The 27,202-nt window shown below is 40.7% G+C and overlaps 1 protein-coding gene across 3 annotated transcripts in view; it reads right to left on the bottom strand.

Moving 5' to 3' along the window:
- MAP2K5 (mitogen-activated protein kinase kinase 5) overlaps positions 1 to 27,202 on the bottom strand; it is a 264,505-nt gene that overhangs the window by 120,007 nt on the left and 117,296 nt on the right. For all 3 annotated transcript variants that reach the window (XM_037054215.1, XM_037054214.1, XM_037054213.1), the window contains exon 13: positions 19,115 to 19,163. In XM_037054215.1, coding sequence (XP_036910110.1) covers positions 19,115 to 19,163 — 49 coding nt within the window. The remainder of the gene's footprint in view (positions 1 to 19,114; positions 19,164 to 27,202) is intronic.

The raw sequence follows: 27,202 nt of genomic DNA, 5'->3' as shown, positions 1-27,202 counted from the left end.
TGGGACTACATCAGATTAAAAGATTCTGCACAGCAAAGGGAACCGTCAACAAAATGTACAGGCAACCTACTGAATGGGAGAAAATATTGGCAAAATACATATCTGATAAAGAACCAATGTCCAAAATACATAAACAATTCATACAATTTAATAACAAAAACACAAGCAATTCAAGTTAAAATTGGGCAGAGGATATGAAAAGATATTTTTCTAAAGAAGACATACAAAGGCCAACAGACACATAAAAACAGGCTCACACCAGCAATCATGAGGGAAATGCAAATCAAAACCACAGTGAGGACCACCTCGTCCCTGTTAGAATGGCTATTATCAAAAAGACAGAAATAACAAGTATTGTCGAAGATGGGGAGAAAAGGGAACCTTTTTTGGTGGAAATGTAAAATGGTGCAGCCACTATGAAAAACCATCTGGAGATTCCTCAAAAAAAGAAAATGAATGAAATATTGCCATCTGCAGCGACGTGAGTTGACCTGGAGGATACTGTGCTGAGTGAACTAAGTTATGTGAAAATAAGTTTTCACTTAAGTTTAAGTGAAAAGCTATGATTTCACTTAAATGTAGAATCTAAAAAGCAAAGTAAGTGAACAAACGGAAGAGAAATAGACTCGTAGATACAGAGAATATTTTGATGGGGATGGGCACCGGTTGGATGAGTGGAAAAGGCGAAGGCATGAAGTAGTAGAAATTGGTATGTATTAAAAAAAAAAGAAAGAAGTTGGTAGTTACAGAATGATTACGGGACATAAAGCACAGCAACACAGTTGATCCAGGGAATACAGTCAACAACGTAATGACTGTACATGGTGTCGGACAGGGGCCAGAGTTATCAGGACAATCACTACGTAGATTATGTAGATGTCTGGTCACTGCGTTGTATACCTGTAACTAATTAAGACTGTACATAAACTGTAATTGAAAAATAAAACATGTTTTTTTAATTAAAAAGACAAGTACCACACGATCCGGGAACCCCACTTTTGGGTACTTATCCAGAAAAAATGAAAACTCCAACCCAAAAGACACAGGCACGTCATGGTCACTGCAGCACTGTTTATAATATCTGAGATATGATAACAACATAAGTGTCTACGGACAGATAATGGACAAAGGATATATGGTGTGCATACACAATGAAATGTTATTCAGCCATAAAAATGAATTCTTGCCATTTGAGACAACGTGGATGGACCTAGAGGGTATCATGCCCAGTAAAATAAGTCAACCAGAGAAAGGCAAATAACTATAGGTAGAACCCCTCCTAAAACACCAACCAAAGCAAACCAAAAAAAACCCCCCAACACTATCAAGCTCATAGATACGGAGAGCAGACTGATGACTGTCCGAGGTGAGGAGAGGGGGAGAAAGGTGTGAAAACCTAGTGAGGAGATAAATTAAGTCACGGTGGTGTGATGCCCAGCATGGTGACTGTCGTTGATAGCACTGCATCCTGCACTGGACAGCGGTGAGGGAGTAAATCTGCATGACCAGAGAAAAATTCTATGGATAGTGACGGACGTTACCCAGACTTATTGTGGTGACCATTATGCAATATATACAAATACTGAATCTTTAAGTTATACACTGAAGCTAATACAATGTTGCACGTCAACTACACCTCAATAAAAAGGTACTTGGAAAAAGGGGGTGCACTGCTGACACATGCTATAACACAGATGAAACCCAGACATTATGCTGCAGGAGACCAGTGAGAGAGAAAAGGCGAATCTGTGACATCAGACAATAGAGCACTGGCCCCAGGGTCAAGGCTGGGGTCAGGGCTGGGGGCATGGCCTGACTGCACATGGGCACAGGGGGCTCTTCGCTGGGGTGAGGGACATGTTCTAAAATGCATTATGGTGATGATTGTACAGTTCTGTAACTTATCAAAAATCCCTAACTCACTCACTTAAAAAATAGATGAATTTTACATGTTAGTTACATATGAATAAATCTCTTTAAAAATCAGCCTCAAACACAATTTAACTTATTAACTTTCTGTAGTTTTCCAGGGCTGTGTGGTCACTGTGGTCACTTTCCTACTCTGTAACAAAATATAAAAAACATCGGTTAACTACACTGATCACCCATTATCTTAGCAATGGTAAGGTGGTTATTCCCTCTCAAAACTGACATACACTACACGGCCTGGGTATGATTATAAATACTTAAAGAAAGACATTTTAAAATGTCACTTCTGTATTTTTAAGATTATTTCCCCAAATGACTTAAGGCTATGTATACAAAGTGGGAAAACAACTGATTCAAACATGAAAAATCTCGTCAAATAACCTAGATGCCTCAATAACCTCCAGTAACTGCTCTCACTGATTTTCAGGCCAGACTGATTCTTTTTTTTTTCTTTCACTGAATTGACCAAATTGACTGTGGAAATTGGTATCGTGTTGAGACAACCCATGTTGCCACCCATAACCGCCTCATGCAGGAAACTCTATCTTCACACATGCTGGATCAATTAGCCATTAAACAATCCACACAAACAGCAGCAAGCTGGAGCTTGCTAATGAAGGCCAGAGCCCACAAGAGCGTGTGCTTTCCGCAGCTCTTCACAGAAGGCTCCTCTGCCCACTGCCCAGCCCCCACCCCCGCCACAATCTGGGGCAGACCGGGAGGCTGCCCTGGGTCAGGACATGGCTGGGTGCCAAGGGTGCTGTTCAAAACAGATGAATAAAAGCTTCCACAAAACCACAGCTGAAGTTACCCAATATACTTTGTGCAGGGACCTATAAGTCAATGTCCCGGTAAGATGAGTTCCAAAGAAATCATGACTTTGCACATGCTTCTATAGACCCTTCCTCTTCAGCAAAGGAAAACCATACAAATTGAGGATTCTCTTTTTGCTGTGATCTACTCCAGTCAGGCAGATGCTGCTGGCATCTCCCACTTCTCCCCCTCAATCTCCATTTTGTATTATATTTAAAATATTTAATTTGCTCCGTGCTTTCATGTGTAAGCCACACTGGGCGCTTTTAGAAATAGGCATGGTACAAATCTTAGAAAGCAGAAATAAACTTCTCTTCAACTTTTTCCCTCTATACAGCAATTACACTGTTTTTGCTTGAATGCCAGAAAGCCACTCTCACTGTACCAGGAGCCAGAGGGCACATCAGCAGGCCTCCACTCTTAGCAATCTCTCCTAGCACTGTGCCGGGGTGCTTCGGCAACATTCTTTCATTATGCTTAATTATCTTATGAAAAGACAACAACTAATATATCTATCTAGTTATTTCTTGGGGACTGCATTCTAATGAATGAGAGCAGCAGGTACAATTAAATACAGACTATGCTGACACTCTGCATTACCAATTCATCTGTGCACAACAGGAACACACTTAAGAGAAAACCACAATGCAATATAAAAGTTATTCTAATCATTCCATTACATAATAAAGGGTAGGTCATCCAAATATTCTTGCAAAAAGCTTTAAATAAAATTAAGTAGCATAATTAGCCATCCTAAATAGCTGTTGCTGTCTAGAGTCTCATGATTCAGTTGAGAATGGAGGCAACAAACATGGTTTTCCTCCCTCAAGTATGATAAAGGCAGGGCACACGCAGCATTTTCCAGGCTAAGAACAAGGGCAAAGGCCTGGACTTCTCCATTCTGCCTTCCCTCAATCCTTTCCCTATAAGTACAGGAGGTTCCCTGCATATACAGGGGATCTTAGATTCCTACCTGGCCACATGTCCTTATTCTGGTCTGTCGATGGAAACCCCAGGTGTGGTGGAACAAGTTCCTGGGAGTCAGAAGGAATCTATATTCTGCCCCAGCTCTGGGACAACCTACTTCCATGGATCTAAGATATCACTATTTTAAGGCTCCTACTGCCTTACAAAAGCTTTTCAGTGAAAAGGGAAACAAAAAATACAATGGAACCCTACATTAAATGCACACATAAATTTAAGATACACTTTGATGGCAGATTTGACTTGCAGTAGCATATCCAGAAGAGCAGCTATGGCAAACAGACAATAAAAGTTACAGCAGATAACACTTCTCTGGCACTTGCTACATGCCAGGCACTGGGCTAAACACATTATCATCACCTGCCTTAACTCATTTCATTATGGTTATAATGCTTATAATGGTTATAATGGTTATAATCCATCATGCTCTTGATGGATACTATTAAACCCATTTTATAGATGAATACAGTGAGAATTGAATTAATGAAATTAGTTGCCCAAGGCCACACAACTAGTCTCCAATTCTAACTCTTACATCTTAACAAACTGCATTTTATTTATGAGATAAATCTCATCTGAATTTATAGGCTGGGTTATTATTCTAGCTTTGGCACTGAAGCTGGCTGACCTTCAAGGGTTTTTAGATTGTTCTACTTCTCACAGAAAAGTAGTTACAGAAGGGAAGTTTGGGGAAGGTTCGAACTATTCTCTCGATCTCTTGCTGCTTCTTTTGAGAAGCAGTTATCTGAACTTTGATAGTAGCTATTATGTGCCAGTTACCATACTATGACTCAAAGAGGTTAAAGAACTGACCGAGAGTCATATAACTGAATTCAATTAAGAGGCATAAGTTACACTTAAATTTGGGACTGCTGACTCTAAAACTAGAGCTCTTACATTAGGCCACCAACCATTTTATTGCCTTTCTTATGAATCAGGTTTTTTTTTTTAAGATTTTATTTATTTATCTTTAGAGGGGAAGGGAAGGACAGAAGGAGAGAAATATCAATGTATGGTTGCCTCTCATGAGTCCCCTGCTGGGAACTGGTCTGCAACCCAGGCATGTGCCCTGTCTGGGAATTGAACCGCAATAGTGTGGTTTGCGGGCCCACACTCAATCCACTGCGCTACACCAGCCAGGTGAATCAGGATTTTTTACAAAATATGTTTTACTGATTATGCTAGTACAGTTGTCCCATTTCCCCCCTTCACTTCCCTCGACCCTGCACACCCTCTCCCACCCACATTCCCCCTTTAGTTCATGTCCATGTGTCATAAGTTCTTTAGCTTCTACATTTCCCATACTATTCTTGCCTTCCCCCTATTTTCTACCTACCGTCTATGCTACTTATTCTCTGTACCTTCTCCTCCTTCCACTCCCCTGTTGCTAACCCTCCATGTGATCTTCATTCTGTGGTTCTGTTCCTGTTCTAGTTGTTGATTAGTTTGCTTTTGTTTTAGGTGTGGTTGTTAATAACTGAGTTTGTTGTCATTTTACTGCTCATAGTTTTTATCTTCTTTTTCTGAGATAAGTCCCTTCAACATTTCATATAATAAGGTTTTGGTGATGATTAACTCCTTTAACTTGACCTTATCTGGGAAGCACTGTATCTGCCCTTCCATTCTAAATGAAAGCTTTGCTGGATAAAGTAATCTTGGATGTAGGTTCTTGTGTTTCATGACTTGGAATACTTCTTTCCAGCCCCTTCTTGCCTGTAAGGTCTCTTTTGAGAAATCAGCTGATAGTTTGATGGACACTCCTTTGTAGGTGACTATCTGCTTTTCTTTTGCTGCTTTTAAGATTCTCTCCTTATCTTTAATCTTGGGTAGTGTAATTACAGTGTGCCCTGGTGTGTTCCTCCTTGGGTCCACCTTCTTTGGGACTCTCTGAGCTTCTTGGACTTCCTGGAAGTCTATTTCCTTTGCCAGATTGGGGAAGTTCTCCTTCATTATTTGTTCAAATAAGTTTTCCACTTGTTGCTCTTCCTCTTCCCCTTCTGGTACCCCTATGATTGGGATGTTAGAATGTTTAAAGATGTCCTGGAGGTTCCTAAGCCTCTCCTCATTTTTTGAATTCTTGTTTCTTCATTCTTTTCCGTTTCATCATTTTTTCTTCCTTTTTGTCCATTCCATTGATTTTAGTCCCAGTTTCCTTCCCATCACTATTGGTTCCCCATGCATTTTCCTTTATTTCACTTAGTGAAGCCTTCATTTGTTCATCTAATTTGCAGCCAAATTCAATCAATTCTGTGAGCATCCTGATCACCAGTGCTTTGAACTGTGCATCTGATAGGTTGGCTATTTCTTCATTGCTTAGTTGTATTTGTTCTGGAGCTTTGATCTGTTCTTCCATTTGAGCCATTTTTTTTTTGTCTTGTTGCGCCTGTTACGCATGAGGAGTGGAGCCTTAGGTGTTCACCAGACCAGGGCAACCCAGTAGCCGGGTTGTGATGCTGTATGTGGGGGTGGGGTCTGAAAGAGAACAATGTGCTTGCTCCACTCTGCTGGATTTTGGTCCCTTCTGCTGCTTACCCCAAGCAAACTGGGCCCTTCTGGTGTTGATTCCTGTGTATGGGCTTCTGTATATTCTAGGACCCTGTGGGTCTCTCCAACAAACTCTCCTGTGATGCTGGGAGTCTCTCCTAGCACCTCAACCCCCACAGGTGTTTTCAATAGGTGTTTTGAGGCTTTATTTACCTGTGCTGGAGCCCTGGGTTGTGCTGCCTGTTTTGCTCCCCAGTTTTGCCTGGTTTATCTGCGTGCGAATGTGGGACCACCAGGTCAGCCAGCCGCCTTGAGTGCCATGCCCCTCTACAACCCGCCGCCTCGCTGGGTTTGCCCTTGCCAACCCGCACCCGGGGTGTGCCACCACTTTATGTGCCCGACCCCTCTCTGTTATGCAACCTGACTCCACCCCTCCGACCAGTCTGGATGAATGTGTCTATTTTAACTCCTTGGTTGTAGGACTTCCACACAGTTCAATTTTCTCTCAGTACTCATTCTTTTGTTTCTAAATTATTGTTGTCCTTATCTTGACTGTAGGAGAAGGCAGTGTGTCTACCTATGCCTCCATCTTGGCCAGAGGTCCAGGGGTTTTTTGCTTATTTGTTTTTTTAATCCTTTTTGAGAACTTGTTTTCTCAGCTAAAAAAAAGGGTACAGCGATACATTCCTTGGAAGGTTATCATGAAGCTTAAATAAAATAATGTCTACAAAAGATCTCTTGCAGTAGAACATAGAAGGCATTCAGGGAATGATAACAATACTCATTATCACCCCCAATCTAGAAGGAACTCCATCTTCCAACAGCAAAATAGTGGATTTGATTTCCACGGTGCTGATCATCTTAAACCTTGCCTTTGGAGAAAGAGAGAGCCACAGAGAGGTCTTCTAACTATTAAACATTCTTGGGCAGGGTGTTCTGAGGATAAATATCTTACTTTACTAGTAGAAAGGAGAACAAAGGATGACTTTCAATTAAGCTACATTACAAAAATATGCATTTGGCATGCAATCATTGTCATAAATTAACTGTGGCCTCCAATCTCTACCAAAAGAAACGGCCCATCACACTGCCGTTCTCTCTCTCCTTCTGGTGAGCTCCTAAACTTCAAGGTTTGCTTAAGAAATGAAGCCATAATCAGAGCTATCTGTGGAGTTTGGTGAGTCAAATATTCCTCAGACCACATAGACAATGCATCTTACTGGATGGTGGGATAGGGGCCCCCAAAAAGGTGAGGGGCTCACGTGAGGGTACCACAAAAACCCGTGAGTCAGACGCACAATGATCATATGGTCTGCTTTAATCTTGATGCCCAGCAAGGCAGAGGGCGTTGGGGACATAACGGGGACTAACGACCCCATCTCTATCTGCATTCCTTTCCTGTGTAGCACCCGCCTCTTTTCTTTTCTTCCCTCTATGGCTTTTACCGATTCTCATTCTCAGAATGGGAAGAGGAGGTGGCCTGCAGGGTAACTCCTCTGGGTTCCTCATCCTATTAGAAATTTCCTAAAAGTGCTGACTGTTTACGACAAATCCTATCACAGATGCAGGGTGAGGGGCAGGGGGACCAAGTCCAGGACAACCCTTCCTAATTAAGTAGACCACCCAAATATAGAAACTATAGAAAGACCACATATTCTTTTCATAATGAAGCTTTCTGAGATCATTGTAGACTCCGATGCTACTGAGAAATAATACAGGCACCCTGCATACCCTCTCTCCGTCTCCACACCACTGACTCTCACACAGGCAAGACAGAGACTGTGTCTATTACCATTTCCTTTCATAGCCACACCCACTTCCCTCCCACCCCCTCAACCTCTCATTAGCCCCTGGAAACTGCTAATCTGCAATCCATTTCTGTAATTTTATCACTTCAAGAATGGTAGAAAAATGAAATCATATAGTATGTAACCTTTTGCGATAGGCTTTTTTTCACTCAGCATAATTCCCTGGGGATTCATCCAAGTTATGTGTGTCAACAGTTCCTTCCTTTCTATTGTTGAGTGGTATCATATGGTATGCATCCCCAGTTTATTTAACCACTCACTCATTAAAGAGCATCTAGGTTTTGGACCATTATGAATAAAGCTGCCATAAACATTTGTGTAGAGCTCAGTTTTTGTGTGAACCTAAGTCTTTTACTTCTCTGGGATAAATGCCCAGGGGTACAAATGCTGGGTCATAGGGTAGTTGCATGGTTGGATTTTTAAGGAATGCCAAATTGTTTTCCAGTGGGGCTGTATCATTTTACACTCCTATCAGCAATGTACTAGTCATCTAATTCCTCTGTATCTTCGTCAGCATTTGGTGTTGTCACTATTTTATTTTAGCCATTCTGGTAGGTGTGTGGTAATAATGTCCTTGTGATTTTAGTCTGCATTTCCTTAATGGTTAATGATGCTCAGCACCCTTTCATGTGCCTACCTGCCACTTGTAGGTTCTCCTCAGTGGATGCATTTTCATTCTTTTTGCTCATTTTCTAACTGAACTGTTTTTTTTACTGTTAAGTTTTGAGAGTTCCTCACATAGTCTAGACATTGTTTAAAAGAACACTTTCAGTAATACTACACAGGGTTCCATGTCTTTTGAAAATCATTATCACAAATGCAGAAATCTTCAGTGATTACCCGAGGCAAACAGAATGAATGACCAGTGCGGGGATGGCGGCTGCATTTCTACAGACACTCGTTTGTGTGGATAGTCAGCGCTGGAGAAAAACCAACAACCCAGAGTCATTAAACTAGTTTGTTTACCTCAGTTAATGGGCTAAGTCTATTTTTTCTCAAAAACAAATGTTCATAAGTGATGATCTCCTACAGCACTGGCATGTGATTAATAATTACATTTAAAGGACAGTATTTAAAGGACGTAAGACCAGAAGCCAAGGTGTAACTGTGCTCCTGGCATGAGCACTTGCTCAACGGGAATGCCTCCCTTCCAGACACACTGAATTACGCAGTCACAAAGCTCAGGAAGGGAGCTCCTGCGACCCGGCTCTCTTGTGCTGCCACGTAGAACCAGCTGTGGAAGATTCCTTCCAAAACGACTTGGGTTGTTCAGACACTAACCAGTTCTTTCAAAAAACTGTGTCTAGTGCTCCAGATGCCAAAAATATGGCTTAGGTTACTTCAAAACTCACTATAACCTATGAGAAACACAAACTGTAAATCTCTGCAAAAGAGGTCATTATGGAAGTTTTGTGCACATTACATTTCTTAGTAAGTTTCTCAAAGTTAATCAGGTTACTTTTCTATCGAGAGCAATGCTTTCCAACAATGTTCTCTCTAAAGAATCACTTTACCAGCAAATGATCATTCCCTGAATTTACTTTTGTCACAAATCATAACTTTTACACAGACTAGGTATTCTTTTAACACCTTGGCATCCAAATTTCTTTCCTAACTAAGTAAAAGGTTTTACTGCTACCATATTACTCCTCTTCTCTCATTTCACAAATCTAATAAGCTAAGTCGGCGATGTGATACAAATACTCTTGTAACATTCTTTAAATCTTAAAATTTCCACTGACCTCATTTAAAAGGTATTGGCAAATATGTATAACATTTATTTGCCTACCCTCTTCTGGATTATCAGAGGCTAGTTTTCTCCCAAATTCCTTCCAGAAAAAGGGCACCCGTGCACGGGCACCTTCTTGTACCATTTTAGGGGCAACTTCTTATGGATCTACAATCATTTCAAAATAAATGGGTTTTTTAAAAAAGAATGCCTTTGCTTTCTAAGTTGTTATTCTACATGTCCTTTGAATAATTCTGTGCTAATGATAAAACTTTATTTACAGTATCCTGCATAGTTTAAAACCCTTTCCCCTTAAAAATGTCTTCTGATTTAATTACGTGGTCTGGTTTAGAAAGCAACCATTTTCTTAGCCAAGTCCCACTGCTTTAATTCTCAACTTAAAGCAGAATTAAAGACCTGTACATCTTGATTTTAGAGAGAGAAAGGGGGAGAGGAAGAGAAGGAAGGAAGGAGGTGGGGAGAGGGAGAGACAGAAACACTGATTTGCTGTTCCACTCACTGATGCTTTCATTGGTTGATTCTTGTATGTGCTCTGACTGGGGACCAGACTCACAACCTTGGCATATTGGGAAGACACTCTAACCAACTGCACTACCCAGCCAGGGCTCTCTTCCTTTTTTAAAAAACATTTTATTTATTTTTAGAGAGAAGAGAAGGGAGAGAGAAAGCAAGGGAGAGAAACATCAGTATGTGGTTGCCTCTCATGTGTCCCTACTGGGGACCTGGCTTGCAACCCAGGCATGTGCCCTGACTGGGAGTCAAACCTTACAACCCTTTGCTTCACAGGCCTGAGCTCAATCTACTGAGCTACACCAGCCAGGGCTCTTCCTTTTTTTTTTAAAGTCTGATTTACTTAAGTATAACGGGCAGCAAAACTCACTCCTTTTAGATGTACAGGTCTATGTGGTCTGACAAATGTGTACAGTTGTATAACCAACACCAAAATCAAGATACAGAACAATACCAGCATCCTTCCCTCCCAATTCTGTCACAGCTTATTGTTAACTGTTCCTCTATCCTTTGGCAACCACTGATGTACTTTCCATTTTTATAGTTTTGCCTTTTCTGGAATGCCGCACAAGTGGAATGACACATTAGTCTGGCTTCTTTCACTCGGCATAGAGTATTTAATACTCGCCCATGTTGTGCGCATCAGTGGTCGGTGCCCTGTTGTTGCTGAGAAGTACTCCACTGTGTCAGTCCATCACAGCTGGGTCGTTTCCAGTTTGGGGTAATACAAATGAAGCCACTAGGAGTGAGACGGGTGGATCACATTGCGGGAAACGTGCCAAACTATTTTCCAAACTGGCCGTACCAGTTTATATTCCCACCAGCAATGTATGAGAGTTTCAGTTGCTCTATATTCTTGTCGGCACTTGAATATACTATTTTTTCTTTTAATCTTAGCAAACATCTAAGATTTCATTTATTTATTTTTAGAGAGAGGGGAAGGGAGAAAGAGAGGAAGAGAAACATTGATTGGTTGCTTCTCAAATGCACCTGACTGGGGACCAAACCTGCAACCCAGGCTTGTGCCCTAATGGGGAGCAGAACTGGCGACCTTTCACTTTGCAGGATGACACCTAACCCACTGAGCCATATCAGCCAGGGCTAAGGGTCTCTCTTTTAACAGAACAAAGTAGAAAGCATATATTTTTAAAACACACTGAACTTCTGCTAAAAGTTTAAGCAACACTGACTCCTCTCTTTCTCTTAAAACCCACAAGCAATCCATCAGAAAATCTATTGATTCTACATTTAAAATACAATGTCTGTCTGGAAAAAGCCCAGCATTGTTAATATAACAAGAATGGTCTGCACACCATCGACGTAACCTGGCAGCCAAAGAGAGTGGACTGGAATGTGCGTGCATGACAATGTGGACTTCACTGCACCGTGAATGAGCATGTGTGCTGTGTGGTGGTCACATTCAAAATGACTGAGTAGAGCATCAAATCTGCATCAGATTTTGCATCAAGTTTGAATGATGCTCTGCAGACTATCTGGATAATTCAGAAGCCTGCATCTATGGGTAACTGGTGATCAGCAGCTTCATCAAGACAACGTGCTTCCCTAAACATCACATCTTGTTCAAAGTTTTTTGGGAAAACATCAAATAGCCCAGAAGACTCAGCCCCGCTATGGCCCAAATTTGAGGCTCTGTGACTTCTGGCTTTTCTCAAAACTAAAAACACCTTTAAAAGGGAAGAGATTTCAGACCATTGATGAGATTCAGGAGAATATGACAGGGCAGCTGGTGGTGATTAGAACTATGTGCCTGTCCCAGGTGCCTACTTTGAAGGGGACTGAGGTGTCATTGTCCTGTGTACAATATTTCTTGTATCTTATTCAATAAGTGTCTCTTTTTCATAGTACATGGCCAGATACCTTCTGGACAGGCCTTGTTTATCCAGAGTCTGACCACTGTCCCATCTTCATGATAGTCTCCCTGATTGGAGCCTCTAAGTCACCTGGAGTACTGACTGCCACAGTTCTTAGCAGCTGATTCCACCCTCGCCCCATTCTTGGCTGCAGGCACACTGGCCTCCTTGCTGCTCCCTAAACATGCCAGGCTCATCCTGCCTGGTGTCTTTTGCTCTCTTACTGTCTCGGGCTCCCTGTAAGCCTACCTGACGAGCAACTCTGCTCCTGCAAGTCTTTGCTCCAATCTCATCTCCTCTTTGAGGTCCACCTAATAAACAACACAAGCCATGTTTTGCCTCCCCTAAGCTGATCTGCTTTTTCTTTTCTCCATATTACTAACCACCTTCTAACACGTACTGTATTTACTTTTCCATTATATTGATTATTTATGGGCTGTTTCCCCACCCTGGCCCACTTCTGCTAGAACATAACTTCCATGATTGTAGGAGTCTTTTGTTTTATATATTGATGTAATACGCCTACTCACACCAGTGCTTGGCACATAGTGGATATACAATAAATAGTTGCTAAATGAACAAATGAACTAACGATACTGGTTTTGACATTTAAGGTACCGTGTGAGGACAGGTTTAAAAAAAGTAAAGTTAGGAGTAGAAAATAAAATTTCAAACATTCATGTTGAAACTGTTAACACTTAGTTTCTCTAAACACAAATCTATCTGCACAGCATTTGTCTTCAGAATAATATAAAATTTTACTGTATAAAAATGTTACAAAACTCTCTTATTAGAAAAAATACGTGAGTCCTCACTGAGTAGTTCAGGCGGTTAGAGCATCATCCCCACAGGCCCAGGGTGCAGGTTCGATCCCTAGTCGGGGCACATACAAGCAACAATGAATGAATGCATAACCAAGTGGAACAACGAACTGATGTCTCTCTTTCTCCCTTCCTTTCTCTCTCTCTCAAGTCAATAAATAAAAATTTAAAAAAGATATGAAACTCACTAGGTTCATAAAATAGAGAATGTTCAGGACACCAACTATCTAGGTTACTTTTTTCTATAAACTTCTCCATCTGTGTAAGACTGCCCCAGCTTAAGTGCCAATTTTATTTTCTTAATCTAAGTTCTAACCTCATTACCCTTCCATTTCTATTTTTTATCCTCAGGGAAAGAGAGAGTAGTCACGGCCAGGGCATTCTCACATCTTCCAAAGAGATGGCACAGGTGTTAATCTTGCATTTATGCCTGACGTGGGCAATGACGGCTGTGACTGGAGCTGTAGGTGTGTTACTGTGCAGGCTCTCGGCTCATTAGTGGCGATGTAGGTTTTGAAGTTCAGCTGCAATGTTTGCTGTAATGTCAGATCTGGCCTAACAGACGTTCTCACTGCTCATTTTCTCTGTTTTTGCCCTGTCAGTACATGCTATGCTTATAGGCCTTATACACGCATTTTTAATAAAGATAATTTTCCCACAGTGGTTAATCTTAGAAGAAGTTTCAAACATTTTTAATAATTATGTCTTTGCTTCCAGTCAAGATGGTGGTGTAGGTAGATACGGCTTGCCACTTTGCACAACCAAAATGAAACTACAACTAAAATATAGAACAACCATCACTCAGAACTGACAGACTGAGTTGAACGGAAGTGTGACAACTTCCATTCAGACTGAGCTGGCAGACTGAGTCCATCAACCTCGCTAACACTGTTTGACCCATTTTGGAGATTCCCAGAGATGCTGCGCCACACAACATATAGGCCCACCCAAGCTGCTTTCCCATGTGAATGGCTGGTCTTGGCTCATGCTGCACAATGTCCTAAATCTCCTCAAACAAGCAGCAGCTGGCCTTAGTGAGCCCCAGGCCTGCAACTAGCAGCCTAGATTCACAGCCTGGTTTCACCTGGAAATCTCTGAGCCCAGCACAAGTAGCACCATCTCAGATTACTTTATAGCTCGGGCAGGGTGGCCCCCAGGCAAAACACTGGTGTGGACTGATCTGGCCTGCACTACTAGGGAAACCCCAGGGCCAGTGCATCCAGTGGACAGCTACAGACTACGTTGGAGCACCACCACCCTGCCCCTGCACAGCTGATCCTCCATGGAGGGTGGAGGGTGGTTGTCAGTGGTCACAGCCAGTCCTTTCAGCTGACTGGCCTGGGTAAATCCCTCCCACTGACCTTCCAACAGCAACCAAGGCTCAACTAAAGGAGGAGGGTTTACTCAGCCCACATGAAGGGCACAGCTCAACTACCCAGCTTGGGTGATAGGGGAGGCTGTGCCACAGGACCCTACAGGACACCTACTACATTGGGCCATGCTACCAACACATGGAGTCAGAGCAGCTCTACCTAATGCATAGAAGCAAACACAGGGAGGCCAATAAGAAGACAAAGAAACAAGGCCCAAATGAAAGAACAGATCAAAACTCCAGAAAAGGAACTAAACAAAATGGAGATAAGCAATCTATCAGATGCAGCGTTCAAAACACTGGTTATAAGGATGTTCAAGGAACTTAGGCCCTCAACAGCAAAAAAAAGGTCTAGTCAGAAATGAAGGATACACTAACTGAAATAAAGAACAATTTAACAAGAAACAACAGTAGAGTGGATGAAACAGAGAATCAAATCAATGATTTGGAACATGAGGAAGCAAAAATCAACCAATCAGAACAAGAAGAAAAAAGAATCCAAAAAAATACCAGGACAGTGTAAGCAGCCTGTGGTACAACTTTTAGCAATTCAACATTTGCTTCACAGGGGTGCCAAGGGGAAGAAAGAGCAAGCTATTGGAAATCTATTTGAAAAAATAATGAAAGAAAACTTTTCTAATTTGGTGAAGAAAACAGACATGCAAGTCAAGAAAGCACAGAGAGTCCCAAATAAGATGGACACAAAAAGGCCCACTCCAAGACACAGCATAATTAAAATGACAAAGGTTAATGATAAAGAGATGGGGGGTGTGTGGGAGAATGGGTAAGCGGTAAGGAGATTAAGAAGTACCAACAGGTAGTTACAAAATAGCCATGGTGATGTAAAGTACAGTATAGGGAAGGGAGTAGCCAAAGAACTTACACGGACCTGAACAAGGGTGGGGGGATTGCCTGAGGGAGTGGGAGCTGCTGGGTGCAGGGGAGCAAAGGAGCAAAAATCAGGACAACTGTAATAGCATAATTAATAAAATATAATTTAAAAAATAAAAAATAATTATGACTTCATGTGATATATACAAGTTTATCTAAGAGGAAATATTTTATAATTGTGACACAGTAATACAAAGTAAAACTAACTCTCTGCCTGGATTGATTTGGGAGTGGGGTATGCTTATTAACTGGATAAAATGATTAATTCATAGTTACTCTACAATAAAAAATATATCTGATTATCTGATGGTTCATAAAGTATTTTCATATATATCATCTCAACCGATTCTTAAAAACACAAATTGTAAAACCTCACTGAATATAATATTTGATGATCCTCTATGAATAGTAATTGTTGTACTTCAATTTCTAAAATATTACCAGTTGACATAACACACTATCAGATAAAAAAACCTGTACCAGGTTAATAAGCCTCATGGAATGGGTGGTTTGTCACTGCTTGGTGCTCAGATTTCATTTGACTTTACAGTCCTCACTGGAAATGCACTATAGGAAAGACTTGATTTTCAACAGCATGTTTGGAAGCCATCAACTATGTTTTATAAATCCCACAATACACTGTGTGTGTGCATATATATGTAATTACATACATACATATATATATATATATATATATTTTTTTTAACAGCTAAAAATACAGGAAGTGTATCCCAAGGAAGTCATTTGAATGTGAGAAATAGTATATTCTCTTTTCTCATTAGGTAACTCAATACATCTCTATTTCTCATCTTTTAAAATTTGTGTTTGTAAGCACAACACCCTGTTTTTTAGGAGAAGCATTTTGCAGGGAAGAAAATGAAGGTCAGAGGAGAACAGAGGTACTCAGACGAAGACAAAGGAGGAAGAGGCTTAGATCCCTCATTCCTAATTCTCTTTTGCTGTCTTCCTTTCACTCCTGTCTTCTCGCATTGCCTACACCAGGCCCCCCCTTCTGCAGAAGGATGCCTGTCTTTGATTTGACAATGTGACACATATTAGCTATAATTCTCATCATCATTCATTTAAAGAAAGCAAAACTGAGTATATGTGCTTTTAAGAAGGTACAGCAATGAGCTTATACAGCAAAAGTGTATAAACAAGTATATTACCTATGTAATTGCCTTAGCTGAACTTAAAGCTCTGATCTTTAATTGCCTGATTGAACTGATCTAAAAAGCTACAATTTTTTAATCAAGGAAAAATTAAATAGCTTTTTGGGGAAAAAAGGCATCTTTAATCTTATTTTTATGGAATTCAAGTTATTAGATATGGAAGAAATCCTCTAAGATATTAAATTAACAACTCAATCTAGAGTAAATTTCTCATCACAATGCTTTACGAAAGTCTTCAAGAAAACCTCGCTTATTCCTCTCTTCAATAAAAACACATGCTTTTAAATCCAGAAGGTAGAAGTTTCCACAAATAACTAGGAAACTAGTTAAACATATACATATATTTAATGAGGTATATTTCCACAGCATATCACTTCTATAGTTGGGTGCCCATAATTACTGGGAATAATCATTCGCTTGCACTGTAATTCGTTAGCCTTTCCATCTAGACAAATGTAGCTGCACACTCACTCACTGGTATTTATTTAAAACTAAAACCCCTTGAGAGGGTTTGCTGGCCCCCTGCCACTTCCACTGCGCAGCCCCCTCGCAGGCATTTTATTGTGGGTTACTCTCAGTAGGAACTGGGTCGGTCAGCATAAACTGGAAAGAGAAGTACAAGCTCAGGACTCCTTTAGGAAACCTCCATGTTCTCAGCCAGCCAAATCACTAAGGCCCTTGTCTGTCACTGATCACAGAACCTGTTCTCAGCCCAAGCCGCCTGGGAGCTGGGAAGAGGGCCTTCCCTGCCTCTGAGGGTCTCTGGTCGGCACTACCTGCCCACAGTGAGTATAGGGTGGTTGTTCTGGAAATCTCACCAACCCTTTAGAGTTTATTTTTAGATCCAAACATAAGCCCTGGCTGGTGTAGCTCAGTGGATTGAGCTCGAGCCTGCGATCCACACGACCACGGTTCGATTCCCAGTCAGGGCACATGCCTGGGTTGCAGGCCAGTTCCCAGCAGGGGACTCACGAGAAGCAACCATACATTGATATTTCTCTCCTTCTCTCCTTCCCTTCCTCTCTAAAGATAAATAAATTTTTTTAAAAATTAAAAAAAAATAGATCCAGACATAAATAAACTTGAAACAGGACTATGAAGATCCCACTTCAAATGAAAGATTCAATTATTTCTCCAAAACAAAGAGTAAAACTAAAACCAAATAATTTGGATACAGGAAATACTAGAGGTATAGCTACTTATCAGTATCTACTGATTTCTGATTTTAAAAAAGAAAAATAAAAAATCATTGCACAATAACTAAATAGTATTTTCCCATCTACTCTAGTTCTTAGTGCTAAGAGTCCTCACAGATTCATTATGAGCCAGAACTGTGCTGTATTTTCAGAGTATAGGATGGTCCTAAGGATCAATTTAATGACATCATTTGCACGTCCATGGCACAGCCCTTCTAATGGAAGCTTTGCTGTTGAGCATTGATGACTTCCTTCGGTTCCTTTGTCAAATGAACAGCAGATGCCCATAAAAATCAATAAAACGACAGGAATTGACCACTGTGTTAATTCCTACTAAAATGGCTATAACCACTTTATGAGCTGGTGAATGTGTGGAGGTGGGAACACAGGGAATAGAAGCAGTACAAATCATACAAGCAATACCATTTCTTTTCATCTTGGTGGTGAAAATGCTCCATTTCTCTCCCACCTGCCAGATGTGTTTAGATGCTTATTCATACCCAGAAAGAGTAATATTAACTCTCCCTGTGCTTACATTTTGTACTAACTAACATTCTAGAAATAGAGTGGACTGGCTTTAAAGAAAAATTTGGTTTACGATTCCAATTAATCAGCATAAATACCTTCAAGAACTGAACTGATACTTTGTCAAAATCTACATATCCTCTTTACAAAAAAGGAGGAATTAAGAAATTGGTATCAGCAGGATATGAAAAACAAAAAAACAATCCTTAGTGACAGATGTGGAACTAAAATTGAAGATTTCAGTTGTTTTCTCTCTCTTATAGTTTATACCTTTTCTTAAAAAAGAAATAAAAACAAAAAAAATTCCTTTAATCATATCTAATGCGTATGCTGCTGCCTTCCCTAAATGTGCGTTAAGCTAGGCTGAACAGATGTAGAAAATTAAACAGTACTGTTAGTAACATTAGGCCCTGAAGTTGCTTTGTTATAATTTGTATCTCACTTATTAACTTGCTCCAAATAAATTCGGATATTTTGGGAACATTAAAAAATGCAAAGGGAGGTTCCCTTTGCAACATTCAAAAGTTATCTGATCATTCTCCTCACGTGTTCCCTTAGTAGACTAGGAGACTATAACTTCTGATGCTCTCACCAATTCCTTATTTAAAGGTTCACTTTCAAGGTACATGAAGCAACGCCTTAAGGAACTGTGTATGATGATATCTGAAATGTTAAAAAGGGGTGCAACTGTACAGAAGTGAAGGTTTTGCATTAACTGGAGTTAAGTAGAAAAATAAGATCCTGTCATTTTAAGATAACATGAAATACGTTTTTACCTGTTTGGTAAATATTATCCACAAAAATACAATACCAAGTGTATAGTCTGAATCACAGCATTTGAGTGAGAAAATCAGAAAAATAACTTTTTTGACTACCAAGTATATTGCTGGCTTAAATATCATATCACTTATTCACTTTAAATGTCAAGGGTCTGAAAAGCTCCTCACCCTACCCACATTAAGTCCAGGTTTGCAGGCTCAGCACATACCTCTATGTAAAATCTTCAAACTCCACAAATAGGTAAGGCCTTTAACGACCTAAAATCAAGAAAGAGAAAACAACACAATGATGGTTTTTATAAGGAACATTGTATACCTAAATATATAATCTTAACCATAATTCCTTTAAAAATACTTTATTTATTTACTTTCAAAGAGATGGTAAGGGAAGGAGAAAAAGAGGGAAAGAAACATCCATGTGCGAGAGAAACATCAATTGACTGCCTTTTGCCCGCCTGCAACCAGGGACCTGGCCCACAATCCAGGCTGGTGCGCTGGCTGGGAACTGAACCGGGGACACTGAGCTTTGTGGGCTGAAGCCCAACCCACAGCCTCACTGGCTCAACTATAATTTTTCCTTGAAAACTCTGTCAACCAATAAGCATCTCCCACTTCTTTGTCAGGTTCTGTGAGAATGCCCAATGTACAAGCTTCAGGTTCTTTCTTTTACTGAATTTTCAGTGTTCTGAAGATGAGGTGTGAGAAATGAAAGGGTAAGTGTCTGTGCATAAAATGACCAGGAAGGACACCTATCAAGTTCTTGGTGAAGAGGGACAGAAAAAGGGGACAAAGACCTTCATTTTTTATTTTTCTGTACTTCTATATATAAAATTTTTTTCAAAAGTCATGACATTTATGACCAAAAAGGGGACATTTAAAAAAATTAGGTAACTAAGGCAACAAGTGAAAAAAAGGAGATCATTTTTCCTGCCTATAATCCGGAAGCTTTACCACGGTGCTGGGCTTTGAGTAACTGATGTGAAAAAAAGAGGAGAGAGACTTCCGGCCAAGATGGAGACGTAGGTGGAAACACTGTGCCCCCTCCCACAACTAAATTTAAAGACAGCGAAGTTTTAGAAACAAAACGCAGCCAAAACAGTGAAAACTGAACTGTACGGAAGTCCGACAACAATGAACCACTCAGCCAGACTTATAAACCAACCAAAGGAGTGAACAGAGAGACAGACCACTCAGGCTAGGGCCTCAGCGACAGGAATTAGAGCCTGAAAGCACCAACTAGAAAGACTTTCTCAGGGTTGAGGGGCCAGGAGAGGCTCCTAGGCTCACAGAGAGTTCAGTGGAGAGACCCACAGGGTCCTGGAGAGTATACGGGCCCACACACCCAGGAATCAGCACCACAGGGGCCCAATTTGCTTGTGGTAAGCCGCAGAGGGGACAGAAATCTGAGAGTGAAGTGGAACAAAGTGCCATTTTTTCCCCTTTCTGACCCCGCCCCCACATACAGCATCACAAGCCAGCGACTGGGTCGCCCCACCCTGGTGGACACCTAGGGCTCCACCCCTCTAACATAACAGGTGCGAACAGACCAAAACATAATGACTCAAGGACAGCTCAAAGTCCCAGAGCCTATAATTCTAAGTGACCAAGAAATAGCCAACCTTTCAGATGCACAGTTCAAAATACTGGTCATCAGGATGCTAACAGAACTGGTTGATTTTAGCCACAAATTAGAGGAACATATGAAGGCTAAACTGATTGAAATGAAGGGAAATGCACAGGAAACCAATAGTGATGGAAAGAAAACTGGGACACAAATCAAGGGGATAGACCAGAAGGAAGAAAGAAACAACCAAACAGAAAAGAAGGAAGAAACAAGAATTCAAAAAAATGAGGAGAGGCTTAGGAACCTCCAGGACATCTTTAAACATTCCAACAACCGGATTATAGGGGTACCAGAAGGGGAAGAGGAACAGTCATGAGTGGAAAATTTATTTGAACAAATAATAAAGGAGAACTTCCCCAGTCTGGCAAAGGAAATAGACTTCCAGGAAATCTAGGAAGCTCAGAGAGTCCCAAAGAAGTTGGACCCAAAGAGGAACATACCAAGGCACATCATAATTACATTAGCCAAGATTAAAATGAAGGAAAGAATTTTAGAAGCAGCAAGAGATAAGGGGACAGTCACCTACAAAGGAGTGCCCATCAGATTGTCAGTGGATTTCTCAAAAGGGACCTTACAGGCAAGAAGGGGCTGGAAAGAAGTATTCCAAGTCATGAAATCCAAAGACCTACAGCCAAGATTGCTCTATCCTGCAAAGCTTTCATTTAGAATGGAAGGGCAGATACAGTGCTTCTCAGATAAGGTCAAATTCAAGTAGTTCATCATCACCAAGCCCTTATTATATGAAATGTTAAAGGGACTTATCTAAGAAAAAGGAGATAAAAATATGAACAGTGAAAGGACAACAAACTCACAGTTATTAACAACCACACTTAAAACAAAAGCAAACTAAGAGGACAGCTAGATCAGGAGTGGAGCCATAGAAATGAAGAACACATGGAGGGTTAGCAACAGGGGAGTGGGAGGAGGAGAAGTGGGGAGAAGGTACAGAGAATAAGTAGCATAGATGGTAGGTAGAAAATAGACAGGGGGGAGGGCAGGAATACTATGGGAAATACAGAATCTAAAGAACTTGTGAAATATGGACATAAATGAAAGGGGGGGAATGGTGGGGAAGGGGATGTGCAGGGTAGAGGGGAGTGAAGGGGGGAATGGAACAACTGTAATGGCATAATCAATAAAATATATTTTTAAAAAAAGAAAAAAGAAAAAACGAGGAGAAAGCATTCAGGCCAAGGTAAGAATATATAGTCAAAGTACCAGGGCAGTGTACTCTTCAAAAATGTCAAGGTCATGAAAGAAACACTGAGACACTGTTCCAGGTTAAGTAAACACATGTGATGGCTAAATGCAATGCATAGCCCTAGACTGGATGCTGAACCAGAATTTTTTTTCCTTTGGTCTATAACGATATTATTGGACAATTGGCAAATCTGAATAAGGAATGTTGATCAGAATACAGTAATGTATCAATGCTAATTTCCTAATTTTGATGAGTACACAGTGATAATCTAAGAGAACATCCTTGTTCTTAGGAAATGCACACCTGAAGTAGTTATGGGCAAGGGGCCACGATGGCTGCAACCTATTCTCAAATGTCTAAGGAAAAAATACATAGTGGTTTCCATCTGCATTTGGAAACCCACATATATGAAGGGCCAACTTAAGTTACACTCAGATTTTTGTCTACACAATGGTCAGTGCCCAAAACCCTGTGTTGTTCAAGGGTCACCTGTGTGTAAATGAAAGGTGGTTAACTGTTAACAACTGCAGAGTCTGAGTGAAGCATCTGTGAGAATTCTTTGTATTATTCTCACAATAATAATTTTCTGAAAGTTTTAAATAATTTCAAAGCAAAAATATTTTTAATGATATTGGGGTAAGAAATAACAAAGTAGCCCATTTGGCTGATGCAAGTAACAGTGTGCAATCATGTAGACGGTACTCAAAAAGCAAGTCAAGGAAATAAAGTGAGAAGTTGAACAACTGAATTAGAGTTAGATTTCAGAATTTAATGGCCGGAATTAAGAATAATTAGTCATGGGGTGGTAAACACACAATACAATATACAGATCATGTACTGCACAACTGTACACCTGAAACCATAATTTTACTAACCCATGCCACCCCGATAAATTCAACTAAAAATTAGTCAAATAAGATACGGAAAAAAGTTTTTCTAAGACCGTAAGTACATGGGTTACACGTACTACCTTCTAGGTGGGAAATTTAACCATTACAAGCTTTAAAAGTCTTCCTATAGAAATTGTTGTAAAAAGAGACACACACATTTTTATTTACACCCACTGACTCTGTACCCACATGAGTGTGGGCTTGCCAATTTGAAGGCTGACTATTCATAATTAGGTATCAGATACAATAAATGAACACCTATCACTCAAATTTACTATAAGAATTTAAAAGCACCTATCATTGTAAGCAACTTCAAGTGGGTCCGGACTGTAAGAACAAGAGCTAGCATTAGGAGAAGTCACTGAGTGAATTACAGTTCTTGAAGTGATGACTAGAGGGTTGGGAGCTAAGTATGCAAGGGTTTCAGTCGCTCAAGAACGATTACAGTTAACATTAAAAACAGAAATGCAAAGGGAGAAACCCACTCTCCAGATAGTAAAGATCTAGAAGAAGATAAAATCTATGTCAATTAATGCTGAGCGGAGGTCAACATATTTTAATTGTTTTCATAGAGTAGAATGCACTGCTGAAAGATTTCCTACCACAGTATAACCAGTTCCACAATGTTTGTCTATTTAAGGGAACAGAATGCATTTTTATAGCAAATGATTTCTTCCAGGGTTTAGGATAAGTGGCATTACAATAAAATACACATTTTCTAAACAGTAAGGCCATAAAAAAAGAAAATACCAAAATAGTAATAATGATAACTTGAACACAAAAGGAGGAAACAGGACAAAAATATTTCCTTAAATGCTTATAAAAATAGCATCAATAATATAGTTTTCTTTTTTAATATATTTTATTGATTATGCTATTACAGTTGTCCCATTTCCCCCCTTCATTCCCCTCTACCCTGCATACCCCCTCCCACCCACATTCCCCCCCTTTAGTTCATGTCCATGTGTCATAAGTTCTTTAGCTTCTACATTTCCCATACTATTGTTGCCCTCCCCCTAATTTCTACCTACCATCTATGCTACTTAATTTCTGTACCCTTTCCCTCTCTCCTCCTCCCACTCCCCTGTTGCTAACCCTCCATGTGATCTCCATTTCTGTGGTTCTGTTCCTGTTCTAGGTATTGCCTTTGTTTGCCTTTGTTTTAGGTGTGATTCTTACCAACTGTGAGTTTGCTGTCTTTTTACTGTTCATATTTTTTATCTAATAGTTTTCTTTTTGAGTAGAACAAGGTCATCTCATTTAGCATGAAGTAATCATCTTCTGAGTTCTGGAAGTAGGGTTAAACTTCTCAATCATAAGCTTCATTACATATTATAAAACTTTCCCACTAATGATAGCTAAAATGATAAATTCTGCTAGAGATTCAAAAATATTATTTTCCAACTGTCAAAATTTTCCAACTTTGTCAAAATAGACTACATTTTCCTTATAAGCATATGAGAATCAAAGTAGAGAGAGCTGGAAACGTGTGGACTGAAAATCTAGAGGGTATCATTGGTATTCAGCAGGCTAGGCCTCACGACAACGCCTTGACAAAGCCTTGACACTAAAAGTACTTGTATCTGCTGTCAATCACGCCCTCCTTGACATGTCAAGTGCACATCCTTTCAGGGACAACTTCAATCAACATGAATGCTCGAAATAGAGTACACAATGTCACTGCTTCAGAAATGAGCAGAAAAATAAAATGTGTTAGATGCCAGGGGAAGAAAGACAGAAAGGAGACCAAATCCAATGGAAAGTGAATAAAAATCATGGAGCAAGCTGGCAGGCTCAAGTCAGCCAGTTTACATAGATTTCTTTTTCTGGGAAAAATATTCCCTTGCCATATGTCTTACAAGAGAAAATTTGAACAGCATATCATAAAGACTGACGGGGTCCATCCTATAATGAACCTTGGAGCTCTGAAAAATAAAGCCAGTTTGTGGAGGGAGAGATGCCTTGATGTGGTTCTAAGACATGAAAAGAATCTGAGGCGACAGTATGCTCTATTCCATTATTCTCTCATTCATATTGTACTTCTCTTTCTTCTTCTCTTTTAAAAAAAATTCTAACCTTGTTCTCCCTTTTTCTCTTTCCTCTTCTTTTTCCTCATTCTCTTAGAGAAGTAAAGTGAAAGAACGTGAGGCCTGGAGTCAAACAGCCCTTGGTTCAAATCATTACTCACCAGTCATATGATAACTCTGGACAAGTTATTTAACTTTTCTAAACCTCATCTTACACATGTATAAATATGTACAACAACCTACACGTTTTTGCAGAGTTGCTGTTTAGACTGAATGACAATATTTGTAGGTAAAACATTTATCAATGATTGGCACAAGGAAGTATTCACTACACACCTATTTCTCTCTTCTCTATCATCCCATTGATTCTGATTTGAAAATGGAGCCCATTGTGGTTTCTTAGCTTCACTGAGAGAACCGAAGGGAATGATGCTGAAGCCGTTTTCAGAACATAAGAGGAAAGATAAGCAAGGATACCAGGAGCCCAGTCAGGCTAAGAAGACGTTTACTTTACAAATCATGGCCTACGACCCATCGATTTGCTAGTCTTACTTTGGCTGGTAATTCTTCCACTGGTTTTTGTCAGCTGCAACAAAAGATTATGCAAGTTTGTAGCTTCCTCAAGTTACATTAAAAAATACACTTTGCAGGCATTACACAAGCTTAGGCCCCAGAAGAGTTTTATAAAAAGTGGCAGATGAAAAGCGAAATTATCAAAAGCATTTTTCCTACTCTTGGCCACGGGCAGTTTTCATTACTATGACCTGATGAGCCATAAAAGTTGGAGCAATTGGACACATTGTAGAAAGAAAAAAACCTCCTAATTTTTAAAAATGTAAGGGCAAATGTTGACAATGCTTTGGGCTAGCACTTATTTTAAATGCCTTTCACTAAAATAACTTTTGTCTTATTTTCAATTACCCAATAGGTAAGCCCTGTATTTGAAACTGGATTATTGTTATTGTTATTATTTTTTTCCCGACTCCACTGACTTCACTGGCTCCCCACCCCAGCAGAACTTAAAAGACCAGTGGCCTTGTGTGGGTGTCTTGCATAGAGAAAGATAAATTTATGAAGTCCAAGAAGGGCATGCTCCTCTACTGAAGGCGGCAGGTTCCTATTTTAGACAAGTTCAATAGATAATTGAGTATATAGAACTTATACGCTTTTTTCATTTTCAGTTGGTATCCTTGCCTTCTCCCTCCTTTGTTATACGTGTTATTAAACATTAGTGCCAAGAACTGCCAAAAGCCACAAAGAATTCATTCCCCCCTGCGATTAAAAGAGGAAAGGAAACATTTTTATTTTCATCTAAAATAGTGATTTAAGTATTCAAATTTCATACTAAACTAATCTGCCTAAACATGTAGATTAGAAGCTACTTAACAGCAATAGCATCAGAAAGGGAAGCTCTCATCACCCTGGGCAGTTCACACTAATAATTAGAAAGAAAAAAGGAAAGCTGTGAATTACAATGAACTAAAACTAAATAAGTGTCCACGTCGGATTAAAGGATTTGAATTGACAGTCTGAAGTATAATGAACATGAAAATCAGCCACTTAATTAAATGGTGCGCAGTACAACCACTTTGCTCTGCTTTAAACTGCTGACGTCATCGGAGTGCCTTAGGTTAGCAACTGTTCACTATCCGGCACCCAGGGGCTTCTCTCAGACACTGTTTAAGCTGCATCACTCCACATTTGAGATCTGGGGCTTATATAATAATTTAGTTTAGCTGCCATGTTTCATCAGTTTACTAGTGAATATGGAAAACAGAAAAACTGCTTTTAATCACAAAGAAAATAATCTTAGATGTAGTGGGTGAAAAAAGAGAAAACCCAAGAACATAGGAGAAAATGGCGGCGGAGTGGGACTGAGCGACTGTAGTTCTCCTACACTTGGGGGAAAATCCTGGCAGATTTACAGAAGAACAGCGCAATCAATTCCCCAACCAACAATTCCCCAGCATTTATGAAAATAAGAGACCAGAGATAGTGGCGAACCAGACCGCTGGAGGTCGTTGGGGTCTCAGGGACGCGAGTAAGGATGGAGGCGGCCAGACCGGCGGCAGCCAGTAGCCGGCGCGTAAAAACCTCGGAGCCGCGGCTGCCGCAGCGGTTGGAGCCCAGAGGCTTCCTTCCGTCTGTGCCCAGCGACAAGGGCGTCTGCCACGGAGAACCCATCGGGAGCCCCGCAACCCTGAGAAAAGTCAAGGGCAGAGGCAGCGGTGGCGGCGGCGGCAGGACGGCAGCCATTGGCCTGCGCATAAAGACCTTGGAGCCTTGGCTGCCTCAGCGGTCGGGGCCCAGAGGCTTCCCCCTGCGCCCAGCGACAGGGGCGCCTGACACAGAGGACTCATCGGGACCCCAGCACCTGTGAGTAAAGACAAAAGCGGCAGCGGCAGGGCCGGCTGCCCTCGGAAGCCAGGCACCCCAGAGTAAAGTCAAAAGCAGCAGCGGCGGGACCAGCAGCCATTGGCCGGCGCATAAAGACCTCAGAGCTGCTGCTTCTGCAGCTTCCAGGGCCCAGAGGCTTCTGTCTACGGCCAGCGTCG

The sequence above is a fragment of the Sturnira hondurensis genome, unplaced genomic scaffold, assembly GCF_014824575.4.
Source record: "Sturnira hondurensis isolate 20B ecotype Veracruz unplaced genomic scaffold, ASM1482457v3 Scaffold0008196, whole genome shotgun sequence".
Lineage (NCBI taxonomy): Eukaryota > Metazoa > Chordata > Mammalia > Chiroptera > Phyllostomidae > Sturnira > Sturnira hondurensis.
The sequence above is the reverse complement of the archived record's forward strand: the minus strand, read 5'-3'. Positions and strand labels throughout refer to the sequence as shown.